The following is a 17047-nucleotide window of genomic DNA, read 5'->3' as shown; positions in this document are numbered from 1 at the left end:
CGGCGCGGGCAGGTGGGGGGCGGGGCGAGGCCTGAGGCCGGCGGGGCGGCAGCACTCGGGCCGGGGGTCCGGCGGGCTGCGGGGTCGCGCGGTCGGGGCCTCCGCGTGGGGCCGTTCCTCGCCCCGCCGCAAGATGAGGAGCGCCCGGAGCAGCTGCTCGTGCCCGGGCGGCGCCGTGGAGCTGAGCCTTACCGGGATGCCCGTGCCCGTGACGCGACGGCCCGGCAGCGCCTCGCCCGCCAAGCACGTGGTGCGCTCCGTGTCGGTCGTCGGCGATGGAAAAACCAAAAGGAACGCGCTGGTGGGTGATGCTGTGCTGGGGAAGAGCGGGTTGGGATGGGGGGCTTTGGGGGCTGCATCAGAGAGCGGCCAGGGAGATGGGAGATGGGGCTGGGCAGGGAGGAGCGCGGTGGGGTTGTGCGAGGACAGGGGCGGAGTCCTGCGGTCGGGGAGGAATAACTGAGTGCATCGGTGTGGGTACGGGGCTGAGCTGCTGGAAGGACCTGCGGGTCCTGGAGGCCGGTGGTTGAGTTGGCATTGATTGACTGTGTGCTAGCAGCGTGCCCTGGGGCCGAGAAGGCCGTTGGTTCCCTGGGGTGCGTTGCACGGAGATGCTCCCCTGCGCTCTGCCCTTGGGAGGGCACATCTGGAGCGCTGGGAGATACCCAAACCCACTGCATGCTCTCCTGCTCTGAGGATCCTGCTGGAGGAGGGGTTCTCTGCCGGCTGAGTGGTTGCTGCTGCCTTGGCGTTCTGCCTCAGTGTTTGTTTGCTGGGCAGGTAACGAGCACAGCCCTGCTGTGTGCTGGGCAGCTCAGCAAACAAGCACAGCCCCACCTGCTCAGCGGGAGCCTGGCAGGAAGCTGGGGGTACCCATGTTGTTAGTGGGGTGTCTGAGCACCACAGCAGGGCTGGCAGGGCAGCACCCACCCGAGCTGTTATTGGCGATCCCCCCTGAGTTTTGCTTTCTCCTCCCCAGGAGGATGCAGGATCCAGGGCCATCAACAACCTCCGGAGGTCCAACAGCACCACCCAGGTCAACCAGCGGGCGAACAGCACACACAGGTATGGCTGCAGTGTGTAGCACTGCTCTGCCTGCTCTCCTGTCCCACCAGGAAACCAAAGCCATGCACAGCCAGGCACTGAGATGTTCAGTCACACACATTGCAGGTCCTAACCTGGTTTTGCAAAGCTAAGGTCCCCTGTATTCAGGGAAGGGCGCGTGATTGAGAACTGGGGAAATAAGGATGGAGCTTTTCATTTGCAGCAACTCCTGGACTTACCTGAGCGTAGTTGGGCTGTGATAGAAGAGGGCAGTTCTCTTGACTCCACTGACCTCCCAGAGCCCGTCTTTGAATGGAAATTTTCAGTTCTTCTTGCCCTTCAATTTATTTTCTCTCCACACGCCCTGCAGAAGCATAACATTCTGTGTAAAAAAGGTATCATTCCTAGATTTGTGGCTGTGTGATGGTTCTCTGTCCATTTTTCCCTATGCCTCTGCGTGCTGTGCCTTTGTCAGCCACTGCTGTGCTGCAGCCACGCTGCTGAGTCCAGATCAGAGTAGGCTTCTTGCTGGAGCAGCCTGAGCGATGGGAATCCTGCTGTGACTGCCTCGTTGCCATGTGCATGCATTCAATATTAACCCCAGGACACGTATCCTTTCCTTCTCTTTGCCTTCGGGCTGAAGCTCAGAGCAGACAGGAGACTTCCTGCCCTTCTTTGAGAGCAGTCCTGGTGGAAGAAAAAAGGTGGCGAGCGTGAGCAAAACCTCTCTGGAAAAGAAAACCACGTGGAACATCCTGGTGAGGGTTGTAGGCTGAGCTGGCTGCTGGCACAAGGAGCAGAGCGTGGGGTGGGGGTCTGGTGGGAGGGATTCCCCAAGGTCTGAGCACAGTGGGAATACGGGGTGTCCGTGGCAGCTGGGCTGATCCCTGCTCCACCTGCAGTTGGCACAGTATCTTAAGTCCAGGGTTGTGGCTGCAGCTCTGTGCACCTGGCTCTGAGGGAGGCAAGTAACAGTGCAGGAGGACTGCAGTGCTGCAGAGCTGGGATATTGCCTTGCTTGGGGGGGAAGTGGGTTTCTGGAGGAAGATCAAGGGGCTGGTTTGGTGCTTGCTCACTCTTATTCGTGTTCCCCCCATGGCAGGATGATCAGCCACGAATCTTCCCTGCCCCTTCTGGCTCCCGTACTGCTGAGCCTCCAGCAGGCATGAGGAAAAAGGAAGCCACCGTGCTCCTAGCAGCCAATTTCACAGCCAACAATAGGTAGGAGGGGTGGCCCTGAGCCAGCAACGTGCAGGCCTGGTGCTGGAGGAACCAAACAGAAAATGCTTGGGCAGAGGAGGCGGTGCCAGTGCTGTGCTTGTGCTGTGCTGGGCCCTGATGGGGGATGTGCCTGGGGGTACGAAGGAGCGTGGTTCATTTGGGTTGAGGCCACTGGAGTTCTGGGAAGGGGAAGGAGTAAGATGTGAAACCCCTGGGGCTGGGAAAGTTTTAAGTGTGAATGTTCAGCACAGCGTGAGCAGCAGGCTGTTGTGTCTGCTGGGCTGTGTGCATTGTCTGTGGGGTAACAGCTCCTGCATCCTCCCCTGCTTGCTGCAAGGAACGCTTGAGGCAGTGGTGAAGGTCACTGCAGGACTTGCTGTTTCCTTCAGATCCAGTCATATGTGTTCTTTTCCATACATGCAAGGAGCAACAAGGGCGCGATGGGGAACTGTGTCACCACCATGGTGCACAATAACTATTCCACCACTGACAAGGGCCCTGCACCCAAAAGCTCCAACCAGGCTCCAAGCTCCCTCAAGTAAGTGTGGGCCAGCTGCTGGTCTGAGGGCTGCACCGACCCCACATCTGTGTGAGGCAGAGCCGGCTGGGATGGTTCCAGTGGCTTCATCTTCTGCCTTAGCAACGTCATCAAAGCGACTGCGAACGAGGACAGCGAGAGCAGCAGCTTCATGAAATCTCAGAAGAATTTCTCCAGCAACAATATCCTGACCCGCAACAACAACAGCAGCCTGCCCCGGAGGAAGGAGGTGACGGAAGAGGAGGCAGAGAGGTGAGCTGGGTGGATGGGAGAGGCAGCAGGATGGCATGGGACCGGGTTTGTTGTTGTCTTGTGGGAGTTTGGGCCTGGGAATTGCTTCTCTTGGCACACAGGGTTGAGCGGCTTCTCCCTGCCTGCCGCTCAGCTCAGTGCCCTTTGCATCATCCCAATCAAAAGAACGTGTTCCTCTGCGCTCTTGAGCTGAACCGGTTTCTCCTACCTCGCTGGGCTGGGGTGCAGGGCTGGGCTGAGCAGTCCCTGCTTTGCTGTGGCAGGAGGTGATGGTGGGGGGCCGTGGGGCTGATGCTGCTTCCCTTGCAGGTTCATCCAGCAGGTGAACCTCGCCGCCGTGACCATCCAGCGCTGGTACCGACGGCACTCGCAGCGGCGCAGGGCGGGAGCAGCGGCTCTGGGGCGCTTGCTGGCTGCCAAGAGGGAGGTCTGTCCCCTGCTCTGTCCCCTGGCTTTCCCTTACCATCACATCTACCAGCCCAAAGCTGAGCTGCGGGGCACAGGGAGGCTTTGCTCTTGCATTGCAGCGGCTCCTGGCCCTGTCAGGGTGCCGTGGGATGCAGCCAGGAGCCTCTCTAGCAGCAGGCAGGGAGAATGGGGCAGAGTTCGTGCTGTTGCTGTCTTGGTTGCTCTCACGGTCAGAGGAGGGAAGTCCTCTCGCAGCTCGTTGCAGTGAACCAGTAACGATTGGCTCGTTAGGGAGTGACGTGTCATCTGCAGCTATTTGTGTTTCGCTGTGTTTAATTATTTATCCAAATAACAAAGAGCACTGTAGCTCTTGTTTGTGAGATGCTATTTTTAAGCCTTGTCTCCTTGGTGGTTTCAGCCTCGGATGACTAATAATTGCATTTGGTGTCTAGAGAAAAGAAGCTGCTGTAAAGTGGAGCTTTTTGGAGGGGTCTTTCCCTGCGAGGAGGGGTGGGCTGTGGGATGGGGTGACTCTGGGGGGGTACATCCCTCCCCACTGCTTTGGATGTGGACGAGCTCCCAGTCACAGCATTGACCTTTCTCTCTGGAAGGAAAGGCAGCAGCAGGAGGAGAGGAACGTCCTGGATTTGCGTGACAGGAAGGATGAGGAACGCCGGAAGATCCGAGAGGAGAAGGCACGGCTGGCACGGCGTGCTGCCATCCAGGTAGGGACGAGGCCCTGTGCTGCAGCAGGACCTCAGCCTCTCCTCTGCATCTCCAGGGGCTTTCCATGAAGCTGAGTTCTAGTGAGCGCTCCCTGTGGAGGCTGAGGTGCCACAGAGCAGTTTCCTTTGCGCTCCTGCCAAGCTTGGCAGCTCACCCAGTGCTGGTTTCCATTAAGTTCTCAAGGAAAGGGAGACTGCACTCAAACTGAGGGCAATAACCGCAGCTCCTCGGGGCGGCCAAGGACGAGAGAGGTCCCCTGAGGGTCTGTCCTTGGGCTCGGGTCGCTCTGTGTTGTGCTGAGCTCTGCTCTGTGCTCCTGGCACTGATGCAGGAAGCACCTCGCTGTCCTCACCGTGTTCTTGGCAGCCCTTGATGGCAGGAGGGGACGGGTGCTCCTGGAGCACAGATGAGGAGCTGGGCCTGTTACAGACCTCAGGGAGTTGCTCATTTGGATTGCAATAGAGCTTGGAAGAGTTTTAAAAGCCCCAGTTTCTCTTTGGCCTATATGGAGTCATGTTTCAGGGGAGTGCTGCGGGAGGCACAGCAGTGAGCAGCTGTGAAATGCTGCAGCAGCCCCGCAAACACGTGCTCGTGCCTTCACTGACTTCCCAGAACACAGCTGAAGCAGCCCCCAGGCACTGCTTTGCTTGGCCCTTGAGCTGCTGATGCAGTGTGGTCCATTCAGAGGTCCTTTGCAGGACAGCAAAGAACGCTGCACAGGGGCATGCAGGACCTCATCCACCACCACCCCTCTGCTCCCAGTAGCCAGGAGCAGAGCTGCTCTTCCTGAGCTTGCACTTCCTCTGAGCAGAGTTGGCCTTGTTAACCATGCAGAGCTGGCTGTGCAGTGTGCTGCTGTCTCTTAGCCCTTGCTCCAGTGTGTCAGCACCACCCTGTGCTGGGCAAGACCTGATGATGTCTCTGTCCCTACAGGAGCTGCATCAGAAAAGGGCTCAAAAGGCTTCTGACACAAAGCGCTTGGCAGAAGAAGAGCTGGCACAGGTGAAGGAGAGCAGAAGGATAGCAAAGAAAAAACCTGCCAAGCCTGCTTCTGCACGGAACGGCAGCCCAGCCAGCAGCATCATCAAAGCCAACAATGCCGGTGAGTCCCTGCTGCAGGTGTCCATGCTTTGGAGCAGTGTGTGACGGGGGAAGGAGGGTGTTGGAGGGGCGGTTCTCACTCTGGGGAGCTGCTTGTTGCAAGCACATGAGAACAGTCTGCTTCCTGCAGATGCCAATTTCCATTCTGTAGCTGCAGAGCCAGAAGCAAGCGGCCTCGCAGAGCTCAGCTCCACGCCTTCACAGGATCATGGTGTGGAGGACAAGCTGCAGGTGGGTCTGGCTTCGCCTCGAGGTGTTCCTGGCACAAACTGTTCTGCTGGGGTGGCTTTGGAGCCTGGGTTTGCTTCTGTGGAGATCCAGCAAACTGTTTGACTCTAAGCTACGCCATCATCTCCTCCAGGATGTGAGCTCCAGAGAGACAGGAGGCGAGGATCTGGAGACGGTGGTGACTGCTGTCAGCAGGGCTCCGTCCAAGGTGACGCTCAGTGAGCTGCTGGACACGCTGAGGCTGCTGGAGGAAGAACCAGAGCTGCTGCCTCCTCCAAAGCTCTTCAAGAAAGACAAATACACCTGGGTAGATGGGGTAAGGAGAGGGCTGGGGAGAGTTGCATTGGTCCCAGGCAGAGCCTCCTTGCTTGTGAGTTGTGGAGGGCAGGAAGGCTGGGAAACATGGCTGGTTCCCCGCCACTGGGTGTGCTGGAGAAGGTAGTGGAGGAGTTTGGTGCAGCTGGGGTGTCCCCAAGGATGAGCAAAACCTGTGAGGGCTGAGCACAAAGAATGGGGCTGCTCCCTAGAGCAGATGGAGGGCTGAGTTGCAGTGCAGCCCCTCCAAGCCTCCCACGCTGCTGGAGCTGCAGTGTCCCATGCAACAGCTGCATCCACCCTGCAGGAGCCCGGCTCCAACTCCCTGACTGCTGACAACTTGGAGAAATTTGGGAAGCTGAACCACTCCCCCGGTGTCCCTGAGGATGGGGCCCTGCTCTCAGAGGCCAAACTCCAAAGTATCATCAGCTTCTTGGATGAGATGGAGAAGTCTGAGCAGGAAAGGCCCAGATCTGCCACCTCAGCCACGCAGCGGGAGGTGAGCACTGGGTTGTGCTGGGGTGGTGGACCCCACAGGGGCAGGCCTCTGCCCTTGCCAAGGTTCCACGTGGTCTCTACGTTCCCTTATTCTTTTTTTTCCCTATCCCAGGGGCTCCTGTCTGAAGAGGAGCTGGCTCACTTGGAGCAGGCATCGGCTGTTGCCACGGAGGTCACGAGCTCCATCATGAGGCTGAAGCTGGAAGTGGAGGAGAAGAAGCGAGCCATCAGCCTGCTGCAGACAGCCTTGGTGTGTGAGCCAGATGCTCTTGCTTGCTGGGAAGGAGGACAAAGAGCCCTCAGCAGACGTTCTTTTGGAGCAGCGTCTTTGAAGCACAAGATCACAGTTTTCCTGCCTGTGCCCAGCAGTGCATAGCGCTGCAGAGAGCTCATGTGGGCAGCCAGAGGCTGCTGGGCCGTGCAGCGATCTTGGTCCTTGTTAACATGGCAAAAGGTCTGCAAGATCCTTCCTGGTCTGCTGTGGGCTTCTCTTGGCCTTCTCTTGGCTGCCTGCTGTTCGAAGTTTGCCTTGGGCAGTCCAGAAGCCCTCGGTCCTGGGCTGAACTCCTTCCCTTTGTCATCGGGGCTTTGGGCTCCTTGCTGAGCAGAGCAGGTGGCTTGAGCACCCGAGGGCTTTGGTGTAGCTGCTCTGGTGGTGCCAGAGTGCTACTGCCAGCTACTGCCCAGCGTGCCCTCCAGGTTTAATAGTTATCTATTATCTCTGTGCATGTGCTGTTGCAGCTACTCCCTCTCATGTCTTGTGGTTCTTTCTTCTCTATATAAAAGGCTCAGCAGAGGGAGCTTACTGTCCGGCACGTCAAGCAGACTGAGAAGGAGCTTGGCCACCAGCTCCAGCTGCAGAGGGAGCAGTACGAGGCAGCTATCCAGAGACATCTGGCCTTCATCGACCAGGTAATACCATCCCACCTCAGCCTGCTGTTTCTGCAGCCAGATGTGGGACTGGCTGCGCCCTGCCTGGTTGCCTGATTCTTTTTTCACCCTTCTCAGCTCATAGATGACAAGAAGGTGCTGAGCGAGAAGTGTGAGACTGTGGTGGCAGAGCTGAAACAAGTGGACCAGAAGTACAGCAAGAAGCTCACTCAGATGCAGGAGCAGCACGAGCTGGTGAGGGGAGAGGGCAGGTGGGCTGCAGGGAGAGGGGATGGGATGTGGCAGGGGCTCCCAAGCAGTGTGGTTTTGCACCTCAGGGAAGCCCAGTTGCTGGCTGTAGGTAGTGAGGCACAGGGCTTTGCCCTGACTAAGAGTCTGTGCTGTCTGAAGCTGGGTGCATGGGACCGACTGAGTGGTGGCACAAACCCAGTGCCACAGAAGGATGTGTACCTGTGACTGTCTCCTGTGCTGGGTTACATCCAACCCCCCTTTGCAGAACTAAGTGAGGAGAAGATAATAAAGTAGCACGGGGCGTTTGGGTCACACAGCAGAGTTCTGTGGGTGTCACGATGCTCTTTATGTCACCTGTCCCTGGAGGTGGGGCTGTGTGGTCCTGCTGCAGTGCTACTGCTGGTCCTTGCCCTGCTGCCCCGCAGGAGGGAACAGCTTGCCTCATCTCTGCTGCTTTGTGGCCCCGCTGTGGGGCTCATCCTGCTGACCTGCTCCCTGTTATCCTTGTCCAGAACTCCTGCAGCATTCACACACGTCTGAGCCTGTTCAGCCCTCACACAAAAACAGCAAAGACTTGCTGGGCTCATGTTTTCATGCTGCTATGCTTTGAGGATAAAGCCAGCATGGTGTTGCTGTGCCTGGATTTGCTGCTGCAGTTCCCTCTCCCTGCTCCCAGCAGAAACAGCCCAGGAGCTTCTCTTCCCCTGAGCCCCTGTGGTTGTCCCTGCTCTCCCATGCTTGTGACCATTTGGTTTTACTTCTTCCCTGCTTTCTCCTCTCCCCCCCGTTGTTCTGTGATTCCCTTTCTCTCTCCCTCTCCTCCTTTCTTTCTCCCCAGGTCTGGCGTGCTTTGGGCCCCTTTTGTGAGGTAAATGCATCCTTCACTCTTCTTGTGTCTTTGCCCTTCTGCCTGCATGCGCCAACCCATCCGCCCTGCAGCAGGGCTGGGCGTGTGGACACCCCTTCCCCACAGCTGTGGGGTGGGAGACTCCCATGCAGCAGAGCCTCAGCCCCATGTCCCTAGGGAAGGGGAGGCTGGAGGAGGAAGCACACGCACACCCTGATCTGCAGCCATTGCCCAGCCTCAGGTTCCCCTCTGCTCTCTGATAGGTGCTCCCAGCCACGGCCAGCAAATGTGTGGGCTGCACGCAGCTGAGGACGTCAGCTCCTGCCTGCGATGCCCTTTTCTACAGCTTGAACTAATAAGGGTTTTCTTCCCTAGTTTCTCTCTGAAGTTTTCCTATTGGCTTCCAAACAGGAGATCAAAAAGCTCAAGGAACTCATGAGTGCAACGGAGAAGATCAGGAGGGAAAAGTGGATTGATGAGAAAACCAAAAAGATCAAAGAGATCACTGTGAAAGGTACGGACCCGTTGGATAGAGATGGAACACAAGAAAACCTGTGCATGTCTGCTCACCCCTTCCCAACCCATCCGTGCCACTGTGGCCAGGGCTGAGACACCCGCAGAGCTCTGGGTTGTGCTGAGCATCCTCCCTGCTGCCCCAGGACTGGAGCCAGAGATCCAGAAGCTGATCACCAAGCACCGTCAGGACATTCAGAAGCTGAAGATGCTGCATGAGGCCGAGCTGCTGCAATCAGATGAGCGGGCAGCACAGCGGTACTGCAGGCAGGCAGAGGAGCTGAGGGGACTGCTGGAGCAGCAGAAGGAGGAGCAGAGCCAGCGGGAGAGGGAGCTGGCCCGGCAGCGGTATGTGGGGCTCGTGGCATCCAGCACCCAGCCGCAGTGGGTTCCTGGTGCTGTCAGCAGTGGGGCACGTGGGGCAGCCCCAGGAGGTGGTATCTGGGCATCCTCCAGAGATGTGTTGGATGGCATACAGGGCAGAGTGGAGGGAAAGCCCTGCAGCTCTGTGCTGGGGGCCCAAATGCCCTGAGCCTTGCACCTTGCTGAGAACTGCTCTGCCCCCAGGTGTGAGAAGCAGCTGGAGCAGGAGGAACAAGCACTGCAGCAGCAGCGGCGCCGGCTCTACGCAGAGGTGGCCGAGGAGAAGGAGCGGCTCAGCCAGCAGGCAGCCAGGTGAGGGCTGGGGCTGGGGGGTGGCTCTGTGCCATGTGCCGTGTCCCCCATGGCACGTTGTGAGCTGTGGGCTGTGTGTGGGCAGGCAGAGAGCAGAGGTGGAGGAGCTGAGGCGGCAGCTGGAGGCGAGCAGCTCGGCTGTCACCGCTGCACTGAAGGAGGAGTATGCCAGAGAGAAGGAGGAGCAGGAGAGGCGGCATCAGGTGTGTTGCTCCTCTGTCCCTTGGGGCCTTGCAGCACGAGCAGGGCTTTTCTGGGTGCGTACAGTCTGTTCCCTGTGTCCTGACACAACCAGGAGCTGCGTGTGTGGAGCTGCGTGCTGGCACCCTGTGGGCAGCATGCGCACGTGGGATGAGGGAGGGCTATGCCCAGCTGTACCCACTGGAGCTGAGATTCTCTTCCATGTCCATCTGTAGACAGAAGTGAAGGTGCTGAAAGACCGACTGGAGCTTGAGAAACAGGCCTGGGAGGCCAGCTATGTGAAGAAGGAGGTAATGGCCGGGGCTGCCCCCTGCTTGGGAGGTGCTGCCCTCAGGCTCAGAGCTGATGTTTCCCCCTCTGTTGCTGTTTCCAGGAAGCCTGGCTGCTCTCCCGGGAGCGGGAGCTTAGGGAGGAGGTGAGGAAGGAGAGGGACAAAGAGATTGAGTTGGTCATCCAGCGCCTGGAGGCTGACATGTCCTCCGCCAAGGAGGAGTGCGAGCGGGCGGCTGAGAACAGGTGGGGAGGGAGAGAGGGTGCTCCCGATTCCCTTTTCTGTCTTCTAAGCCTGTGCAGGGAGCTCTGGACATGTGCTGGGGATCTCCCGTGTGGCTGCAGCACTGGGCTCTGTCCTCTTCTCCTTTAGGATCAAGAGGATCCGGGATAAGTACGAGGTGGAGCTGCAGGAACTGGAGAGGTCTGAGAGGAAGCTGCAGGAGCGCTGCAACGAGTTGAAGGGGCGGCTGGTGGAACTGGAAGGAGAGAGCATCCGTCTGCAGGGCCTGCTGAAGCACAAGGAGCAGGAGGTGGAGGAGATCCGGAAGGTGAACAGAGAGCAGGGTTGGGGGGTCTGCCTCCAGCATGCTGCATCACAGCACGAGGTCACACCGGTGTCACCCTGCAGGTACGGGACCAGCTGTCACAGGAGAGGAGCAGCCTGGCAGAAGTGATCCGGCAGGAGTTTGCAGACAGGCTGGTGGGCACCGAGGAGGAGAACAAGAGGCTGAAGGCAGAGATGGCGGAGCTGCGTGCCCGGCAACGCCTGGAGCTGGACAGGGTGGTACGGGAGAAGGAGCGAGAGCTGGAGGAGGTCCACAGGAGGTGAGGGGCTTTGTGCTGGGCTTGCAGCTGGGGCAGAGGCACACGGCTGGCCTGGGGGGTTCCTGCTGGTCCAGCACGTGTTCTGCAGCCTGCTGCGGGCCCACATTAAGCTCCTGCATGGACATGGAGGTGGGAAGTAGTTGCCATAGCTCCAGGAGTGCTTCAGGGCTGTAGAGAGCATGGGTGCTGGATGGGCGTCAAGCAGCTGGTCCTTTGCTTTTCCTGCCTGCGGGGGAGGGATTCTGCAAGCAGAACAGGAATGTGATGGGGAAGCACATCGTCTTCTGCAGGAGCACTTTCAGTGTGGGGCAGGGGCTGTGCTGGCTGCTGTCTATGTACAGGCTGATCCCTCCTGTACCTTTGCAGGACTGTTCACCACTAGCTGCAGTGAGCAGGCAGAGCTCAGAGGCTTTCCCAGAGCCAGCCCAGTGCTTTACTTGGAGAGGCAGGGTCATGCCCTGAGCGTGGGCCAATGCATCACCACCATGCACACTAAGCCATGAGCTAGTGGGGGTTTGCTGGGAAGAACTGGGAAGAAATTCCTTTAGTTAATGAAGTCGTGTGAGACTCACATCCCATTCTTCCTGCAGATGGCTTGATTCAAACGCGTAGTGCTACCAAAGTGAATAACAGTGCTCCTAGCATGAAGGGGCACCTGAGGTCCAGAGCAGCTGCTCTGATGGTGCTGCAGCTTGCTTGGGGCGTGGAGGAGAGGGGGCAGCTTTTTGCTGTGCCCAGATCCAGGAGCGATGAGAGCTGGGCGCTGGGCTCAGCCTCTCCCCATCTCCCTGCTCAGGGTGAAGACGGCCGTGGCGAGGAAGGAGGAGAACGTGAGCAGCCTTCGGAAGCAGTACGAGGTGAGCAGGTTGCTGCCCCTGCCCTTCCTGTGGCACTGCCCGGGCACAGCTCACCCTGGCTCGCTGTCTTCACAGGCTGCAGTGCAGAGAGCCGACCACCTGGAAGCCCTCCTGGAGCAGCAGCGCCGGCAGCTGCTGGCCGCCGAATAGCCCTGTGGCACCTGGGTGCATGGGCCCCTACCGTGGGGCTGGGGGTGGCTTCCTTCTTCCCTCCCCTTTTTTTTTTAATTGGTGCCTCAGTCGGGGGTCCCAGTGGGGCCACGTGGCAGCGTTTGGATTTCTGGTGGTTGTGTTTTAACAATAAAAGCTGCTCTGGTTTCTACAGCTTTGATCTATATGTCCTTGGGGAGAGGGGAGCCTCTGTGCTGTTGGCATCCAGGGCTTTTTTTGTTTCTTTTCTTCGCTGATGCGTGCATCCCCTCCCTGCGTGGCCCTGAGCTGTGCTGGGAGCCGGGGGCTGAGCCCTGTGGGCAGTGAGGGGCCCTGAGCTCTGTGCAGAGGGGAGGTCAGTGCCGTGTGCTGGCAGTGGGCTGAGCACAGCCTGTTCCCTGCCACCTCAGGGTGTGGGGGGAGAGGAGAGCCGTGGCCCAGCAGCTTGCTGTCTGTTCTGCAGCCCCATTCTGCCTTTCAAATGAAATAGCTGGGAAGTGCAATGGGAGAAACCAGGCTGCTGGGAGGAGACTGGACCAGGGCAGGATGCGATCTCACAGCAAATCCCTCAACACCACCCAACAACATTGGGAAACGCCTGCGCTGAGCTCACGGCATCCGTTTCCTCTTGTCAGGCAGTGTGTGACCCTTCTTGTGCAGGCTTTTCTTTCCAAGAAGGCCAAGGCTGCTGCTCGAGGACAGCAGGTTTTTCTCATTGGAGTCCCAGGGCTGACACGTGCCTTCAGCCAGGCTCTGTGCTACCTGGGAGCCCACAGGACAGAGGGCACAGCAGCACAGTGTTCTCTCTGGGTCACCTCCTGTGTCACCTCCCATAAAAGCCATCTCCCTGATGGTCGTTTCCCATAAAACTCCATGTCATGCTGCAAATGCCCAAACCACACAAGCAGCTGATTGTGCACCAGTTCCCCCTTTCTTTCTCTCTCCCCTTTTTTGGCACTGTGTTAAGAACAGCCACCTTCCATGTTAGCCCGCAGTCTGTGGTGCAGTGATACCATGGTGGAGCGTGGGGTGATGCTGCCCATACAGCCCAGCAGAAAACCCCAAGTGCCATGGCTGCTGGATGGCAAAACCCACAGTGATGACAAGGGACGCCTCTGCTGTCTGCTTGCCCCAAAGATTGAGTGATTCATAACCAGAAATCTGCATTGAGTGTGCAATTACTGTGCCGTGTGCTGACAGTCGGAGTTCAGCCTGATTGGCAGAAGGTGCTGGAAAGCCCAGGTAACGGGGTTCTAAAGCTGTGCTCATGGTTGGTTCTGTGTCACTGAGCTGTGCCAATAGCTGGCAATTCTGTCGCTGTAAGAAGTGTAGGCAGCAGTGAGCTGCGCTGCCAAGCTCTGCGTGTGACCATAGCGTGGCTGTAAGCACGGCCCTGCAGCCCGGCCCTGAGGGTCCCTGTGTCCATCCTGCAGTGCTGGGTGACAGCCCTCCAGGAAACACGCACCCATCTGGGGCGATGACTTGCTGTGAGCTCTGCTTTTACTGTTCTGCTTTTACTGTTCTTGCTTCTCTAACAACTGCTTCCTGAGTTCCATTTCCCCCCTTTCATGCAGCTTCCGCCCGCAGCGCTCCGCACCGTGCCCTGAGCTGTGCTCTGTCCCATCCACACTGTGCTGCCTGGGGCTGGATGCTGGCTGTCCCCGCTCCAGCTGTACTTTGTCACACGGGCACAGCGGCCACGGAGTCCCAAGGCCGACGGGAGGAAGGCAGGAGAGAAGACAGGAGCGCTTTCCACCTTGAGCCCTGCACCAAGGCTGAGGCTCCCATCCCTCCCTGCAAGCATCCACCATGAGAAGACCCCCAGGAGCCCGCTGCTGCCCCCCAGCCCTGATGCTGTGCTCGGGACGCTGTGCCCGCAGCACCGGGCTGCTCCTCACTCTGCTCACCGTGCTGCTGCTGCTGCTCCTGCCGCTGCCCACACAGCGCAGCCTATGGCTCCAGCTCTCCAGGTATGGTGGGGCAGTGGGGTGGGAGCGGTGTGGCCCCCTGGCCGTGGGGTTGTTTTGCTCCAGAGCCGCATTGCCCTGGGGAATGATTAACCCTGAACCCGCCTGTGCCTGCCCCCTCTCTGGGTTCTGTGCTCAGTGCAGCTCCTGGCCCGGGCCTGGGGCCCAAAGAGGTGGCTCCGAGCCCAGCTCCTGCTTTCTGTTTTGCGGGGTTGGGGTGGCACAGCACTGCTCAGATGGGTGCGGGCAGAGCCACAGCAGCACACCTGCACCTGTCCTGAGCCTCCTCTGCACCTTCTGTCGCAGGGCTGGGGATGGGGATAGGGATAGGACCCCCCTGCATCTCTCCTGGCCTCCTCTCTCTTCCTGCAGGATTCCTGTCCACCATAGAGCCACAACCACAGCAGCCCCGCAGCAGGTGACACAGGCAGCACAGCCATCCCCTGTCCCCAGCATGCCACCAGACCTCGGGGACACATATGGGCAGGATGAGACCTACAGCAGCTCGGTATAGCAGTGCCACGGGGCTGGGGCAGGGACACAGAGGTATCATGTCCCCAGCTGCAGGACATCATGAAGGTGCTGTGCCGCGCGGTCACTCGTCCCCTGTGCTTCCAGGGCTGTCCCAAGAGCATCAGGAAGAGAATTGGGGCCACCGAGTTTGGGGACACTTTCCTGCCCACCATCCCGGTGCTGCAGTGGGCACGGCACGCACAGGAGGATGAGTATCAGCGGCTGCGCCGATACGGGGGGGCTCACGGCTGGAAGGACATCCGCTGGGATGGTGCGTGCGGGTGGGGGCACGGCGGGTCCCTGTGCCCGTGGCACAGGAAAGGGGGGATGGTGGAGAACAGCACCATGCCGTGGAGAGGGAGGAGAGAGTGCTGAATAGGAGACCCCCGCCTCCTGCCGCCCGCAGTGCTGAAGTCATCCCTGTCCCTCCTCAACGCCTCGAGCAGCGCTCTGCTCTTTGATACCCGCCCTCTGGCCGCAAGTTGCATCCGCTGTGCCGTGGTGGGCAATGGGGGCATCCTCCACGGCTCCGGCATGGGCCCCACCATTGATGCTCATGACTACGTGTTCAGGTGAGGGCGTAGGGCACGGACGGGGTGCAGCTGAGGGGGAACCACCACCACCTCCCTGTACGTCCCTTTGCAGGGTGAACGGGGCCATCACGGAGGGCTTTGAGCACGATGTTGGCAGCAGGACGTCCTTCTACGTCTTCTCCACCAACACCATGGTGAACGCGCTGCACAGCTACGCCTCCGATGGCTTCCGGCATCCACCCCAAACACCGGTGGGGGATAGTGGGGCAGGGGGACAGGGGAGCTGTGGGCACAGCACCGTTGTCATCTCTTTGATTGTTGGTGCGTCCTCTGCTGCAGGAAACTTGCTATGTCTTCCTCCCAGACCACGACCGTGACTACCTGCTGCTGCGGGCGGCCCTGAGCCAGCAGCGTGTGGACAGCGGTCGGGATGAGGGGGTCCGGTAAGTGGTCGTGTGTGGGGGGGACACCAGCACATCCCTGCGCCCCACAGCTCCCAGCAGCTGCCCGCACCTCCCCACAGCCCCCAGGAATTCTTCGGGGAGGACCTGCAGGTGGGGAAATTTAGGATGCTGCACCCAGATTTCATCCGCTACCTCAGGAACCGGTAAGAAGCCCCCAGGTGGGGGGATTCCCCTTTCCCATCCCACTGCTGGAGGTCTCTCAGGCTCCCGTTCACTCCCCGCAGATTCCTCCGTTCCCACATCCTGGCCACCCCACTCTGGCAGCTGTACCGGCCCTCCACCGGCGCCGTGATGCTGCTGACCGCCATCCACACCTGTGACCAGGTGGGCACCCCGTGTCCACAGCTCTGCCCTGGGTGCAGCACAGCTCCTGCAGCCCTCCACCCCGCCCAGCAGCGCTGCTGCCTCCCACTTGGCATCCACGCACCCCCTCTGCCACGGTCACTGCTCGTAGATCTGCTCCCACAGCACTGCCCCATCCCCTGTGCCAGGGTGGTGAGCTCAGCCCCGTGTCTTGCAGGTTAGTGCCTTTGGGTTCATGACACCGGGCTACCGGGCGTACTCAGATCACTACTTCGACCGTGGGCACAAGGAGGTGCAGTTCTTCATCAACCATGACCTGAGGATGGAGATGCAGCTGTGGCAGCGACTGCAGCGCAGCGGGATCCTGTGGCTCTACACCGGCTCAGAGGGGACGTGATGCTGTCAGGGGGCTGGGTGTGCTGCTGGGACCTGTGAGTGAGGAGCTGGGACTCGAGCAGAGTTTGTGATGAGTTTTGCCAGGCCCTGCACAGCTCTGCTGTGGGGTAAAATTAATGAATCACGTGAATCTGAGTGCGGGAGAAATAGGAATTGAACCTGTCCCTGCCTGGAGAATGGGAGTGGTGAAGCACTCAGGGAGAATCTGGTGCTGTGACTCCATGGGGGGCTGCTGTGTGTGCAAGGGGCTCATGGGTGAGTCCCTAATGTGGTTGTATAGTGGCATCTCCTGCTGGGGCTGCCTCCTGCCCATCTGGGGGGCTCTGCAATGCCTCTACCCTGGAGAGGGATTTGTAGCATCCTCTGTTTGTTGCCATAGCCCTGGGGTGGCAGCCCCTGACCACATCCCCCATTCTGTGGCTGGGAGGGCCCCTGGTGCCCTTGGTGCCCATCACTCCTGCTGCCCTCCCGGGGGGCTTTGCCCCCATCCCCGTCTCTCCCCAGCATCACAGAGCTTTTTCTAGGCCAGTGCCCAGTTCAGGCATGAATAAACCAGCGGCGTTGCATAACTGGGGCTGCAGATTTACGCCGGATGGCTGCCTGAGCCCTGCTGCTGCATGGCACCCAGGGTCCCCAGGCCCAGGGCAACTGCCTGCCTGCCACAGCCCTGCCCCATCCCTGCAGGCAGACGGAGCGGAGCAGCGCAGCAGTCGCTCGCCGGCTGTGCCAAGCTCCCCAATTAAGGAGCCTTCCTCCCACCGTGGATTAGCCAGGATCAGTGGAGCCCGAGAGCGGGCCGAGCTGCTTGGTGGGAAGGAGGTCAGGAGGGCCGGGTGCTTTTGGCAGCCGCTGTGCAGAGATTGTGGCTCAAGCTGGTGTCTGCCCAGCAGGGATTAGCTGCAGCCCCAGACAAAGTGGCCGGGTGGCTGGAGGGGACGATCCCAGTTCCCATCCCACGCTGGGCATCCAACACGATGCCTGGGTTATTTCAACCCCATCCACTCACCACAGCCACCCCACAGCCAGAAGGCTCCATCAGGATGGGCTGTGGGTGCCTGCTGCAAGCTGCCCGCCCAC

At 59.5% G+C, this 17047-nt stretch overlaps 2 protein-coding genes across 7 annotated transcripts; both read left to right on the top strand.

The window, feature by feature from the left end:
- Positions 1–12: 12 nt before the first annotated feature.
- On the top strand, positions 13–11954 carry CEP131 (centrosomal protein 131). 4 transcript variants are annotated; one of them, XM_048964681.1, is made up of 26 exons: positions 13–301; positions 980–1065; positions 1688–1802; positions 2147–2265; positions 2690–2803; positions 2906–3055; positions 3365–3482; positions 4075–4188; positions 5123–5291; positions 5442–5521; positions 5652–5834; positions 6141–6332; positions 6444–6581; positions 7118–7243; positions 7340–7456; positions 8292–8321; positions 8712–8814; positions 8960–9161; positions 9381–9488; positions 9574–9691; positions 9905–9979; positions 10063–10205; positions 10333–10510; positions 10591–10787; positions 11584–11644; positions 11720–11954. In XM_048964681.1, exons 1-26 carry the CDS (start codon positions 134–136, stop codon positions 11792–11794), a joined length of 3279 nt encoding a protein of 1092 aa, XP_048820638.1. In that variant the 5' UTR covers positions 13–133; the 3' UTR covers positions 11795–11954. The 4 variants fall into 4 exon arrangements, with proteins under 4 accessions (XP_048820638.1, XP_048820637.1, XP_048820639.1 ...); XM_048964680.1 differs by having other exon boundaries at positions 14–301; positions 5421–5521; XM_048964683.1 differs by lacking the exon at positions 13–301 and adding an exon at positions 1268–1439 and having other exon boundaries at positions 5421–5521; positions 11720–11953.
- Positions 11955–13346: 1392 nt separating this feature from the next.
- On the top strand, positions 13347–16105 carry LOC125702084 (alpha-N-acetylgalactosaminide alpha-2,6-sialyltransferase 2-like). Of its 3 annotated transcripts, XM_048964947.1 has the most exons (9): positions 13347–13764; positions 14134–14269; positions 14380–14545; positions 14681–14846; positions 14920–15058; positions 15147–15250; positions 15331–15414; positions 15496–15595; positions 15792–16105. In XM_048964947.1, exons 1-9 carry the CDS (start codon positions 13604–13606, stop codon positions 15969–15971), a joined length of 1236 nt encoding a protein of 411 aa, XP_048820904.1. In that variant the 5' UTR covers positions 13347–13603; the 3' UTR covers positions 15972–16105. The 3 variants fall into 3 exon arrangements, with proteins under 3 accessions (XP_048820904.1, XP_048820903.1, XP_048820905.1); XM_048964946.1 differs by lacking the exon at positions 13347–13764 and having other exon boundaries at positions 13776–14269; XM_048964948.1 differs by lacking the exons at positions 13347–13764; positions 15496–15595 and having other exon boundaries at positions 13776–14269; positions 15792–15936.
- Positions 16106–17047: the final 942 nt, after the last annotated feature.

Source organism: Lagopus muta, chromosome 18, assembly GCF_023343835.1.
Source record: "Lagopus muta isolate bLagMut1 chromosome 18, bLagMut1 primary, whole genome shotgun sequence".
Lineage (NCBI taxonomy): Eukaryota > Metazoa > Chordata > Aves > Galliformes > Phasianidae > Lagopus > Lagopus muta.
This window is presented reverse-complemented; position numbering and strand designations above follow the sequence as displayed.

What these genes read in the sequence shown, in the direction of transcription:
- LOC125702084 (XM_048964946.1), top strand. Translation starts at nt 13,847, where the DNA reads ATGATTAACCCTGAACCCGCCTGTGCCTGCCCCCTCTCTGGGTTCTGT. An exon ending in ATGAGACCTACAGCAGCTCG is followed by an intron (nt 14,270 to 14,379) that starts GTATAGCAGTGC and finishes CTGTGCTTCCAG; the next exon opens with GGCTGTCCCAAGAGCATCAG. An exon ending in GGCATCCACCCCAAACACCG is followed by an intron (nt 15,059 to 15,146) that starts GTGGGGGATAGT and finishes CCTCTGCTGCAG; the next exon opens with GAAACTTGCTATGTCTTCCT.
- CEP131 (XM_048964680.1), top strand. Translation starts at nt 134, where the DNA reads ATGAGGAGCGCCCGGAGCAGCTGCTCGTGCCCGGGCGGCGCCGTGGAG. An exon ending in AAACCAAAAGGAACGCGCTG is followed by an intron (nt 302 to 979) that starts GTGGGTGATGCT and finishes TCTCCTCCCCAG; the next exon opens with GAGGATGCAGGATCCAGGGC. An exon ending in GTGTGGAGGACAAGCTGCAG is followed by an intron (nt 5,522 to 5,651) that starts GTGGGTCTGGCT and finishes CATCTCCTCCAG; the next exon opens with GATGTGAGCTCCAGAGAGAC.